Genomic DNA, 13,909 nt, shown 5'->3' on the forward strand with positions numbered 1-13,909 from the left:
ACTTTTAGGAGTCATCCAATGGCCATAATAAACGTGTGCAACAACATGATGCAACAGTCAATCAAATGTTTATTTTTATACATTATGAGCATTTCTGGGTTTAATGTCATGTCCTCGGAGGTTTTATATCCTTTGGGAGTTGCGTGGCGGGTCAAATTATTTCACTGACCCACTGTTTGCAATTCCTGGATCGTAACTTAAAAAATGTATTTGAATGAAGTTTTGAGAAATATTAATCAGAAAAAAAGCCAACAGGTATGCATTTAAAAATATTTCTCAACAGTTTTGCAAGCATTGTTACAATATATTGCTTATACAGTCGGATTTTTTAAAAAAGTACTTTTCATAAGAATGATTCAGAACATCCTGCAAATTGCAAGCACACACACACACACACACACACACCACACACACACACACACGGAACTGTAACACACAAAGCAACCAAATGACTTGAGGTTGTTTGTCCATTTTTCACCCCTAAATGTCAGTGCCTTTAATTTTCATCTCAAAAAGTCCCTGTTGGGATGTGTTGGGGGGCCTGAGATGTGTGTGGTGGGGGTGGGGGAAAGGGGTTGGGTGGGGGCTCTCCACGCTAAGTAGGAGGACGGGTCATCTCCGAAACCTTCGAAAGGGCCTGCTGTGTGATTTCGAGTAGGGCTCCCAGCGCTTCCTCTCCGGCGGCTTGTTATAGACGTAGGCAGACGGGCCCGAGTACTCCTCATCCGGATTCTCCTCCATCATCTGCAGCTTGGCCTCGATGGCGCGGATCTTAGCGCTCGTGCTTGATGGAGAGGATGTGAAAAAAAACCCAACAAAAACAACAAAAAAAGAAAGAAAAAAAGAGGAAGTTAGTTGGCTTATAAAGGGAAATACTGGTAGCAAGAGTGCCAATCGTAGGTGAAACGTCAGGAATATAAAATAAAGGCCTTGTAAGGAGGAAACAAGATGCAGGTAAGAGGAGTAAAGAGCAGGACAGAGATGATGTGTCTGGGCGGGCGTGAAGGAAGACGGTGTTTTTATTTCCACTCGTGCGAGGTATGAAGAGAGCCATTTCAAGGCAACACTAGAGCCCAAGTGCTCAGTGTGTCCCGAGAAGAGCTCTCAAGATGGCATCCCGCGCCCGGAGACGCAGTCTCTCGCTAAGAGCCCTCACTCTGCTTCATTTAGGATGGCTGCAGACGCCGCCATGAAAGCTCACGAGGACGATAGCCGCTCCCCAAAAATAATTGTAGGGCTCGTCGGCGTGGATGGAGATGACACCGGTTGTGGCCATCGCATTTTGTAATTGGAATATTTTTAGATGAAGATGCCGATTGTCTGGATAAAAGTGCACCTTTCAGGAAAATGCCACCCCCACAGAGCCAAGAAATACACCATCAACAGGAGAAAATCCTGAGGGCTTCTTGTAAAAGTCCTAAATTAAAAACATTTAGATGATGACGAATCCATTAAATGAGCTACTTCACAGATTCCAAGTGGATTACAACCCTTTACTTCCAGGAATTACAGTACACTAAAAGTTCCTAGAAATTGAAGTGGGAATATATATTTAGTGTGTGCTCAATCGCTGACATTTGTCATGTGTGTGTGTGTATAGCCTCTCTGGTATGCACACACACATTTTTATTTTTCAGTCATTTCTTTGAAATATTTTAAAGAAGTTACAGCCACCTTCTTCCCTGAGAATTTTTGTGGGTGGATTGTGGTTGACTAAATAATAATACAGAACTTGCCTCAAAAAATTGTTTACTAATAGGAACACCAGGGATCAAAATCTTTCCCCTATTTTAGCGGGGTTATTACATGTGTAAGGGTCAAAAGTCTGGCCATGTCGGTGTGTCGAGTGGCAGACAGATTTTTATTCTCCTAATTTTCCAGTTCAGTGGCATTCTGCTGCCAGTGTGCGGTGGATCCTTGAGTGTAGTTGCCCTACACAGTATTGGGGAGTTTTGGTTTGATCTATCTTTTAATCCTTTGATGAAAAAGAAAAAGAAAATAAGTACTTTTTACTCCTTATCATGCAACATCACACATAATGTGTATATGAATTCACTATCATGATGCATTCAGTGTTTTCTTGGTGGGACACAATTATGATCCAAAGAACCGTAAGAGGAACATGTAATGGAATCTTGACATTTTCAGTGCTCATATACAAATCATTATGTCTCAGAAACGTCGCCTGACCCATCAGCTATGAAATTCAAAAAGCAAATAACTCTTTTGTCATCTGCCTATTTCTGAAATCAGCCAAAAGTGTTGCGTGCAAGCAATCTTCCTTTGGAATTTGGCCACAGAAGAGGTTTAAGAACTACACCAGTGCCAAAAGGTAAAACTGAGCTGCACCCCATTTTGGTGGATGTACAGATTATCTTTTGATAAGCGGAACATGATCGTTTTGTGGAAGTGTCGTTTCGCTGGGGATGTGAGCATATTTGTGTTGATATGTCTGCGCAGTAATTGATGAATTGTAATTCCTGCTACAGACATTCAAAGTGCTTTAAATTGTGGAAAATAATACACATAAGTTTCCTTTTAGGAAAAATGTGATTGGATGCACTCAAATAACCTGAGGTGGTTCGTCGCCAAGGATCCCTCGCCTCCCTCGCCGCTGCTCGACGGCTCCAAGCTGGAAGGCATCGTCTTGTCGTTACGGAAACCTTCAAACCTCTGCAGATGACAACGATGTTGATGGTGATGATGGAGGCGGCCAGAGAACAGAGAGATGGACACAAGTAGAGATGCATACACGGAAAAAGCACAGAGAGATGGAAAGAGACAGAAAATAACCGGAGTATCAGAGTGACAGTCGGAAATGAGAAAGCAGGGATTTGTATAACACAAATCGCATCGAAAATGAAAGAATGAAGGCTTTAGCTCAGCATTTAGCAAACGGCTAGAGAACATGCAGAAAGCCGTGTGCTGAGAATAAGACCCCCCCCCCACAACAGGCCGCTGTCTGCACTCATTCCAAACATCTCCACTAGCCAACTTTGAATTCTTGTTCCCTAAAAAAAAAGACAAAAAAAAAAAATGGACGTCACATGACAGGTGAACCCAAGCCCATCACTTGGCACCGCATTGAATAGTGTATTGGGTCATTTTACAACACTGCCGGGAGGGCGAGAGCTCAAAACGTTTTAGTCCGGGGGAACCCTTACACGGGAGAATGTTTTCAAAATTTCCCTCCATAATCCCGATTCCAATTAAACCACCATGTGGACCACCAAATGCTAATGCAATTAATCTATTCTATAGGACAAAATTACACAGTGTTCAGACCAAATTTAAATTTAAGTTAGAATGCCATGAACTTGAAGTCTTATTTTTAAAATTTTGTAATATTATGTCTTTAATAAAAAAAAAAGCATTAAAAATGAACTATATTCTTGAAAAAAATAGTTCCTTAATGCACACTTTATTTCAGTAACAATAGTAAAAAATAATGTTTACTTATATATTTATGCATGGATATTATGTTGAAGTAGGAAGGAGTAATTAGTTTATTTTGATGAAATCCAGATAAATTAAGGATTGCACTTTTTTTTTTTAATGATGAAGATAAGAACTTGTAGGAAATTATTTTGCAGACTCCTAAACTACAACTCGTGGACACGCAAGAGTTTTTTGACCAGTTTGAGAACCACTGATCAAATTACCTGTAAATGCCAAGTTAATAGCTCACACAAAAATATAGGTTCTGAATTATTGCACTTTTTCCCCCACTTTTACATAAGTAAAACATGTGCAGAAAAGGATTGATGACATAGCATTGCTGAATGATTATACTGCTCACCAAGCATCCAATCAAATTTCTCCAGGGAGAGATATAGTGTTGTATGTTGCATTAATTGTTGTAATAAATAAGAAGCATAAGGCCAAAGTGATGAAACGTGACACTATGTGCGTGGGTGTGTGTGTGGCTGCATGTTCGCATGTGTGACTGCGGGGTGTGATTCATCTTTATACAGGATTTCCCGCCACGATTTGCCAGTAAGCAGTCTATTGTTAAAATAGAAGTTGTACTCAGATTCCACTGCTCTCTCTGTTAACTAGTAACTGAGGATGGACAGTGAAGTATGAAAAAATGAAAACGTTTTAGCACGTACCAAAATTCAATAGCATGCACCCTTCCGCTAGGGCACAGGTGTCAAACTCATGGCCCGGGGGCCAAATCCGACCCGCCGCATGATTTTATGTGGCCTGCCAAGTCAAATCATGTGTATCAACTTCCATGATTTTTGTTCAAATCTATACCAACATTTCAAATTGTCATGTCATAAATCATAACATGGATTGATTGCAAGCATTTTTATGTTACCAAACAATATTTGAAAAACCAATTACCTTTAATTACTGATTCCCAAATCCAGTTCATAAATTTCATGTGTGAATATGATGAGGCAGTTACATAATTTTATGGTTTCACAGTCGTAATGGCCTGCTGGGGAAACATGGCAAGGGACAAAAATTAGTTTGACACCCCTGTGCCAGGGTGTACAATAATGAACATAGTTATCAGACTGCGGAATGCCGTTAGAGCTCTGATGTAGCAACTGATCGAGAGCTCTGTGAAAAGGATGCTGAAGACGAGGCCAAACTAACTTGAACGTCTCACTTGGAATTGTGGCCTGTAAGCCGCCCCCAACACAACGGTGTTGTAAGTGCATGTTGAAGTGTTGTAGTGCAACAAGAGAGTGCGACACTTACCCTTACCTGTGCGTGTGCCCAACGCACAACCAGCTTTTTGGACAGCGCTAGCTTGCCATTCAAGCACTGGATGGCTCTCTCGGCCTCCTGCAGACAAAAGTAAGATGAATCAAATGTGCTACGTCATGAGAACGTCTACAACAGAGGTGGAAAAAGAATGATAAAAACAAAACAGTTCAAGCTGAAAAAAAAACAAGTGACATTCATGCTATTGTATAAGAGGGGCATCCTCAGTTTACAGCAGTACCGACAAAACGTTTAACAATACACACTCAATTACTGCTGTATGAACTCATTTTGTTTACTGATGGCCTGCCTATGAGTTTTTTTTTTTTTTTTTTACATAAAAATTTAATGTACCGGATTTTCCAGACAACAGTGCGCTCCAGTTGATAAACCGTGCCCACTCTCCTACCCCCCCCCCTGGATATATACCGTACGTACTGGTACATTATGAAATAAGATATTCAAACAGAAAGACTTTGGAAATATTTATTTACATAACTTTTACCTAAACAGTGACTGTAAAATGGCTCAAACATAACAGGAAAGTAATTATTTTTATCCCCCCCTCCTTCTGTTCACTCAAACCACGTCATATTCATTTTCAGAGGTGAAGACTCAGAAAGTCTCTGTTCATTTTAGTCTCTCAGTCGTTGTCAATCTCATTTTCATCTCGGGTTAAATTAATTAAATTAAAAATTTATATTTTGCATTCATGCATGTCAGGCTCTGTTTTGCTATGAGCTATTTCTCCTTCTACACACAACTGAGGTAGATTCTTCTACGTGCATTTGAGGTAAATTCTTTTTGTACGTGCCCTTGGGGTAATTTCTTCTTCTACGCATGCTAAAAAGTAAAAGTCTTCTTCTCTTACACGTTGATGGCATCTGCACATCCCCAAACCTGAGTGCATTAGTGCATTATAGGGAATGGACATGGTTCAACTCTTACCTTCAAACAAGTTTTGTTTTGTTGTACGTTTAAAATGATAACAGCCCGTGACAAAATAAATAAATAAATAATCTTTATGCCGAAGAGTTCACATCACCAGAAAAAAAGTTGTGGCTTGTTGTCCATAAACTACAGTAAATCTGACTTCAATACTATACTAGGGACATTCCACCTTACAAATTTGGGTTACGGGACTGTCATAAACGGAGGACACTGTGTATTAATGAAGTACTTAATCTGGGTGTTCGAGTAAGTGTTTGTGTGAGTGTAGAAGATAAACACACACTTCCTTTGTATCACTCTTCTGGGAGGACTTCATAGCCGAATGATGGACACTGGCTGTGAAACTAGATGCTTATCGTGATCCCCCCGGCTCATTCTAAAACAAATACAGGCCGTCCGGCCAGCAAAGTTGGGGAGTGTGTGTGTGTGTGTTTGTGCGTGTACGTGTGGTGGGGGGTGGGGTCATCTTCTCCGGTGGTTTTAATACAAAACAGAATCTCTGACAGCAACAGACATTATTACATTGTGATTGTTGAACAGCGGGCGTAATGACGACACATAAATCATTGCCGACAGAGTTAAAGCCACCCATGTCCAGATTTGGTCTTTTTTTTTTTTTTTTTAATATTTGATATGGATATTACAAGATCATTAGGCAAACCAAATGCAGTGCTTTCAGTGTTTTAGCACGAGTCCTGATTATCAACAGTTTTCCACAAATTCCTAACATTGTTTTGTTCCATCAGGGGTGTGTTATTTTGACAAAATATGAATCAATCTTAAAGTGTTGAAAAGGCCTTATGATGATGCAACATTAATGGTGAAATTAACATGCAGTTCATTTTTTTGTTTCATGAAAAGTGATGCAAGGATTCATTGGGTTATCAATAAAAAAGAGCAAATGAGGTCATCGTAAGGTTTTAATGACCAAAAGAATGGAATAACATGGTGAACAACTGCATCATCAAGTTAGTTAAATAGGTTAGAAATAGTGTAGCTACATGTTGTGTGTACAGTAGAGTACCTCTCTGGTGTTGAAGTTGACAAAGCAGTAGCCTCGCGGTTGCCCCTCTAGAGGACCGGACTTATGGAACAGGAAGTCGAACTGTTTCACATGGCCAAACTTTTCTAAGAGCTTCACCAAGTGATACCTGCCAGGAGAGGAAATGTGACAGAAAACGCACATAAACAACAAAAAAAACCCAAACAGAAGTGCAAAATGAGTATGTGATTTATCTTTATTCAGTTAAAATAATCCTGGAACAAAAGGAAACATAATTTAGTCCCCACATCAGAAGGGTTGTCATCCTGCACCCTGCTACTGTACGGTGTCAATCTGTCAAGTGCAAGGGATAATGAGAATGGCAGCTTTCCCCTCCCTGACACCTTTTTAGCAGCGGGCCAGCTGGTGTGGCACGCCTGAGACTGTAAATCTTTTATTGAGACAATGCTGAGGATACGGTAGCGGGACAATGAGGGAATAAAACAGAGGAAGCCTCGAGCTCCCCTCCCGTGCGCACGACTCTGCACAAACAACATCAAGCGAGCGACTGAACTTAGATATGCGCTCACGGAAGAGCTATGCGCCGTGTGCGTTTGGAAGCGTGGGTACGACTGGACTCGGCGTAGGAAAAATGGGTCTTTTGGGAAAAGAGGCCGGACAATGAGATCTGCGTCACCTGCCGACATCCAGGCTCTGTTCAACTGCACTTGGTACATGTTTAGCAGCTTTCGAATGACAATGTACGAGAATCCAACTTAAATTGGAGCGCCCTGTAGTATTTTTAGACTCCAACTTAAAGGTACATTTATTTTCACGATGTTCCTCATGGCCACAGCGATCCTGTTTGCCTGAAATATAGTGTTCAGTGATTGTTTTTTTTTTTTTTGGCCCATTTTTTTTCCTCTGTATTGAATTCTCGATACATTTAATCACTGTCTGTCACGGTATCTATCTTTTATGGCTCGTGGGGGGAATGGGTCTGCTGAGCCCCAAAGCCTCAAGAGCACACTACATTTTGTCCTGTGGTTTACCACAGATGCCAGTTCCCATTCCATTCGCTAAGAATGTCAGAGAACGTTCCCTCCCAACCCATCTCTTTTAGATGGGATCCTTCATGTTTGTCAAGTTCTCTAAAGGCGAAGGTTGAAATGCGGATGCTGGGCTGTTTTGTTGAAGGTTTTCACCCCTGGCAGAGTCGAATGAACTCCTCCGCCGGGCTTGGCTCCGGAGTCGGCATCAGCAGAGGTTTGGGAGAATGGGGGCAAATGTATACTGCTGCTCAGTAAATGTTTGATTATATGAGCTTTTTGTTAACAACTAAGTCCCCAATACATTTCTTGTACCAAAACATGCAAGAGCTCGTTACTCACATAAGCACTACACTCGTGTACGCACTCCCTCAACCTCTCACACACACACATTGAACAATCGTTATAAATGGGTACACCACACTTAGCATTGAAGTAAATAAACACATTGCTTCACTTTAGAAGAGTTCCATAGCTAAAATTTAATTATAAATAAAGCCCTACGACACTCAGTTAGCTAGCCCCTCAATGCATCATTACTTATCAGGTACAGTTTTATTCAACTTTTACTTCACATAGTAGGCGGCACGGTGGATTGGCTGGTAAAGCGTGGGCCTCACAGTTCTGAGGACCCGGGTTCAATCCCGGCCCCGCCTGTGTGGAGTTTGCATGTGCGTGGGTTTTCTCCAGGCACTCCGGTTTCCTCCCACATCCCCCAAAAACATGCAACATTATTTGGACACTCTAAATTTCCCCTAGGTGTGATTGTGAGTGTTTGTCTCAATGTGCCCTGCGATTGGCTGGCAACCACTTTCCAACTTCCTCCCCTTTGACAGCTGGGATAGGCTCCAGCACTCCCCGTGACCCTCGTGAGGATAAGCGGCAAAGAAAACTGATGGATGGACTTCACATAGAGATTGTTTTTACATCAATGACAATGACAGCAAAAACAAAACATTTGTTACACCAATTTGTCATTATATTTAATCTGCGTTTCACCAAATTAATATTGCAAAGGTTAGTTTGGGCAACTTAACTACTACCTTTGAATTAGGATTTGTTGAATTTGGCTTGATGGAACTCAACGGAATATGCAAAGAAATCAATAAATACCTTGACTGTATCAGACTCCACAGTGCTCAAGGTAACTTCAGGTGAAATACTGTTTTGAACTGTTTTACAGCCTCTGATTGTTTCTTTGTTATTTTAAATCTCAGGAGCTTTATATGTGTGCCTGGCACTACAAGGATAACTGTATGACAATGTGTAGTGTGTGTGTGAGTGTGTGAGAATGCGTCGGGGATGTGAAGTGCGAATTTCCAGGTTGCCGTACAGTTGTACTCTTGTACAGCTCCCCTGAGAGCTTTATAGCACAGATGACTTCGACTTTTCCCAGACACCACCCTGCAATCCAACCTAAACACAGCTTCAAATAAGCAATTGTAACACTTTCTACACTAAATACAACTCATTGAAAACTGACTATGGATATTTATATATTGGATATGAAAGATGTCTTTAAAATACAGTAAAGAAAAATTCCCCACTCTCCCTCCCCAAAAAAAAAAAAAAAAAATTGTCAGCGGTAAAAATACAGTATATAAACAGACACTCCAAGTACATTTCGGGATACTCGCGAGTGGCAACAGAACCACAATGGACTGTGCCTCACGGGAGCCGTAAAAACCACCGGAGGAAGAGGAGGAGATGGGGGAGGAGGAAAGGGTGGGAGAACCTGTAGAGAGTGAGAGTAAAGTTCAGAGTGGGAACGATGACTGCAAGGTGAAAGGTGGAGGCGAGAGGAAGATGCAGCCAAGGAAGCGAGGAGAGAAGACAGGTAGTGGGAGTGACACAAGGAAAGAGAAAAGGGGGGAGTTCATTTCAAATAAGTGACCATCTCAGTGGAAAGTGGAGGAGCTGCAATACAAATGGACAAAATGTTACAAAGATCACTTAGATAGAACACAGACAACACACGAGACTCGCAATTTAGGGTCAAGCTAAATGAATGCCATTCTTTAAGACCATCTCTACTGAGCATTACAACAAACATTTAGCAAAAACTTGTTGAGGATGATCATGATACCATCATAGATCAGGGGCAAAGGTAAGGTACACACCCTAGCCTCACCTTTGGTGGCCAAGGTAACAAAAGCATTACTTGGTACTGGCCCAGTAGTAGAGGGGGCGGAGGTAGCGACAAGTGGATGTTAATTGTGCTGTAACTCTTTATCCTATGTGTAGTTTGACTGAAGACGGTCAGTGACTTTTTATTAAGGTACCTGTGAAAAAAATACAACATGACGTCTTGCAGTCACTTTGAAATAAATGCAGACATTTCCCAGCTTTGAAAGGCAATTTGTTGCATTTGCAATGAGAAATGAATAACAACGATGCGAGTGTGTGTGGCAATGTGTTCTTTTCTAGTCCCAAAATGTTTTCGGGATAATGTGGAAAAGTTCCATAGGCTTGTGTGTTTTATTTTCTTCAATGAATTACAGAATAAACGTCAGCTTGACATATACCATGAGGACCTTTCAGGAGGCGTTCGTTATAATAATGACATCTAGCATGACTCATGATGGTACAGTATCAGTCATAGCTAAAGCAATTACAAAGACCTAGCTAGGAAAAAAAAAAGCAACAGTATTTTGGATGTGGTCGGTATTTACTCAATATGACGGTGCACCTGATGATTAATTAGGGTGTTTATGAGTAAATGGCTTTATTTGAGGGATTGCTATTTCTTTGCCTTAAAATAGCAACATAGCATGAGTCTCCAAACTTTGAAGAATTGATGGAACGAGCAATTCAACGCCTTTAAAATCCTCCATAGCAAGTAATTTAACAAAGAACCAATCGATTAGTCAAGTAAAAGACCAGTTGTACTGCCCCAACTGCTCTTTCCACTTGTGCTATGTAAGTGGAGTTTTAAGCCAAATGACGCCATTTGAAATACTACGGGAATTTTGACACATCGACTAGGAGATCCTTCTTCACATTTTGCCCCAGGTCAGCTCATTTGTGACCATTTTTAACTGAAACCTGTGAGCCAAACAAAATTAAAGGGCTATGGAGATATGAAAAATAATCATGTTATACTGTTTTACTTAAATTTGACAGCATTTTTCTTTTACTAGATTTTCAATACACAATACCACATAAAAACCCTTTCCCAAAACGTTATTGAAAATTCACCATTTCCAAAATCCTTCATGTCATTTTCAAGTTTCTTGGTGTGTTGTGCTCAAACTGAAATGAGTATTCCAACCAAATTCAGCATTTTGACAGACTGCCATTTTTATACTTAAAATTGCTGGAGTACAACCAACCAAGAACTCTTGATTACTTAGTACAAAAAAATGCACAATTTCGATTGGTGGAACATTAAAAAAAGTGAACTAATGCATTACATCTTTTAAGGGATTAAGCTTTGTGCTAGAGGAAGGGGGACTTCACATTGCAAGTCTGCATTCCCCCTCAAAAGCACACAGCTACGCTCAGTGAACAAACAAAGTGTAGCGCCACTGCCAGCCAGGGCCCAATTAATCTTCCCAATCAGCAACAGGGGCTGTGGGCATTTCTCATGTTTTCTCTTCGTACTGTGCGCTAGTAGCGCTATTTAAACAGAAGCGGAGCAGGGCATAGGAAAGGGAAGGAAACGCCTGTCTAGACGCCCACCAGAGCTGAAGCACATACATTCTGCAGAAGCCCCCTCAATGCGCACACAAAAACACGTGCTATCAAAAAAAAAAAAAAAAAAGACCTTCTACTCCAGCACAATGTACATTAAAGTCCCTCAAACTCATACATTTGTGGTGGTTTCACATTTAAAACCCTGCAATTGCTATCACAACGAAGAACCAACAAGAGACTCTAACATGAATATAATACAATACACATTTGTAGCTACTTGAGATAAAAATAGAAAAATTTGGAGTTTGAACCCAATTTTGGGAACAAAAGTTAAACTAGAAGGTTGTACAAATCTTGTGTCACCATAGTAAATTTACATCTTGAGTTAGTTCCCATTCTCTCAAAGGGAAGAGGAGGGCTGTCAGACATGTCTTTAGCAATATTTTTGACAAAGGACTTGGATTTCAATCTCCTTTGACTCCTGTCAACCATTTGAGTGTGTGTCATTTGACTGAAGGGGGGGCTGAGTGAAGCTATAGATTGCTGCATTATCTTTTCATCTAAATCACCCACCTACCATATGCTTGTCAATTGCCGGGGTGTGTGTGCAAGTAGACTGAGATTAAATGGCTGATATTTACAATTACTGCTCATTTGCCATTAAAATTGAGAGTGTTTAAATATTGTTGTTGTTTCTAATGTATTAAAAATAGAATGGTTACCCTAATTAAAATTATATTAAAAGCATATGCAGTGGTACCTGGTTATTTCCATTCATTTCTATGGGTCAGAGACCAGTGGTCCAAGCACCACTGTATTGTGGGTGTTATGCTAAAATATTGGCTACACAAATCATATACATTTTCTACTGCAATCTCTGGTATTAACTGTATCCAAAAATAAAACATAATTTCAGTAGAAAATGTTGATATGAAGATGTACCAATGTCACATAACTGATGATGGACCATCTTATAAAATTGTGATGTACAGTCTACACAAAATAAAACAAACATACAAAGCGCCACAGGTCCAGCTTGACAGAGAGAGTAAACAGGGCAGGTGGGTGAAGAATGATGGCCGCCACTTTTGCAGAGCGGCTCCACGCCTCACTGCCTCTGTTTCACACACCCAAGGCCCTGTCTGCTCAGTCTCAGCCTGCCACAGACACACACACACACACACACGCACGCACGCACGCACGCACACAGTTCATCAATCATGCCTGCGCACACAATGCTGCATCTGCGTCTCTCTGGGAGGCAGATGCAGGCAGGTTTAAAAGGCAAAGTTTGTGATTTATAAGGCGGACTGCCAAACATCAGTCCTTGCATTGACTGCTTGAATGCTGCTTAGAGTTGGCAGCTTCTCGTATGCGAGTCAGATTTGTTAGTTTTGGGTGAAAAGCAGATTTGTGTTAAAATCTGACCACGTTTTACAACTGTGTGTGTGTGTGTGGGGGGGGGGGCAGTTATTTGTCAAATCAGTACTAGTTATTGTGGTTAGAGCATTGGTTTGGTAAACCAAGGGTCGCAAGTTCGTATCCCACTGGGGTCTCCACTCCCCAAGAGGCGTTTCGTCAGGAAGGACATCCGGCGTAAAAACTGTGCCAAACAAATATGAGCGTTCATCTGAAATGTCACGCTGTGGCGACCCCTAACGGGACAAGCCGAAAGAAATTAAGTATTCACGCCAACAGTCTCAAATTGCAGATTAATAAAATGAGATCAAATACTCACTCTGTGATTTTGGGGTCGATGTTGCCTATCCACAAGCGGTTTCCGTCATGGGCCCCACTGTCTGAAATGATGGAGGCATTTTCCATCGTCTCTGCTGCAGACGACATATGTCTACTGACAAGCAAAGTAAATGGATCTAGTTTAACGATTAAAATCATGTAAAATGATACTACTATTCAATAAACTTGTTTGGAAGAACATAGGTTGACTTAGATATGAGCGGTAGAGCATCTTATTAGTTTCTGTTATCAAAACGTTAAAATTGATTATATATCAAATGATTGATGGCCAAAAACTTAACTATGAGAAGTGAACACCATTTGCTCGTTATGCACTTTCAAAGGTTAGTTATATCAATATAATACCATGATTTTTCATGGTAAAAACTATTTTTTTAAATACTTCAAATTCAAACTTGTATTCACCTTGAACCACTACAAGCTGCTCGATATGAATTACTGTGCTAGACAGTAAGCAAGGCGTCCAGAAATTGACAAAATCGGCCATCTAATATTGATTGATTGCTATTTTCTTGCAGGTTATTAGCGGTTAGCATGTTCAGGCTTACCTCCTCAGTCAATCAGACCTGCAATTTATGTCAGCGACTTCTTGTATTGAAATTGCTTCTAATCCCGCTTTCGGGATGACTCAGTGACGTCAAATAATATTATTGCTCATTCTAAATCCACAAGGCATTTTACAGATATTAAAAACATTGAACGCTTTGTGTTGTTTTTAAGGCGAGGCATTCAACTTGCTACCGTCCAACAACATGGGCGCACGGTGATTTCGTAATTTTGTGATGAGAGCCTGCTCGTTTTTAACTCCGTATGT

At 40.8% G+C, this 13,909-nt stretch overlaps 1 protein-coding gene across 3 annotated transcripts; it reads right to left on the reverse strand.

Moving 5' to 3' along the window:
• Positions 1-51: 51 nt before the first annotated feature.
• Positions 52-13,867, reverse strand: rbm18 (RNA binding motif protein 18). Of its 3 annotated transcripts, none has more exons than XM_061801539.1 (6): positions 13,644-13,867; positions 13,076-13,186; positions 6,695-6,821; positions 4,714-4,800; positions 2,573-2,673; positions 52-784 (listed from the first exon to the last, which is right to left on the reverse strand). In XM_061801539.1, the coding sequence occupies exons 2-6, from the start codon at positions 13,180-13,182 to the stop codon at positions 613-615; spliced, it is 594 nt and encodes a 197-aa protein (XP_061657523.1). In that variant the 5' UTR covers positions 13,183-13,186; positions 13,644-13,867; the 3' UTR covers positions 52-612. The 3 variants fall into 3 exon arrangements, with proteins under 3 accessions (XP_061657523.1, XP_061657522.1, XP_061657524.1); XM_061801538.1 differs by having other exon boundaries at positions 13,076-13,189; positions 13,644-13,865; XM_061801540.1 differs by having other exon boundaries at positions 4,720-4,800; positions 13,076-13,189; positions 13,644-13,863.
• Positions 13,868-13,909: the final 42 nt, after the last annotated feature.

Source organism: Syngnathoides biaculeatus, chromosome 17, assembly GCF_019802595.1.
Source record: "Syngnathoides biaculeatus isolate LvHL_M chromosome 17, ASM1980259v1, whole genome shotgun sequence".
In the NCBI taxonomy this organism is placed as follows: domain Eukaryota; kingdom Metazoa; phylum Chordata; class Actinopteri; order Syngnathiformes; family Syngnathidae; genus Syngnathoides; species Syngnathoides biaculeatus.

Bases quoted from the DNA above. Each gene is read 5' to 3' on its own strand.
- rbm18 (XM_061801539.1), bottom strand. From the start codon at position 13,182: ATGTCGTCTGCAGCAGAGACGATGGAAAATGCCTCCATCATTTCAGAC. The intron at 6,822-13,075 runs GTGAGTATTTGA...CTCTCCTGGCAG, and splicing joins ATCGACCCCAAAATCACAGA to GTATCACTTGGTGAAGCTCT. The intron at 785-2,572 runs GTTATTTGAGTG...CTCTCCATCAAG, and splicing joins TTGGCGACGAACCACCTCAG to CACGAGCGCTAAGATCCGCG.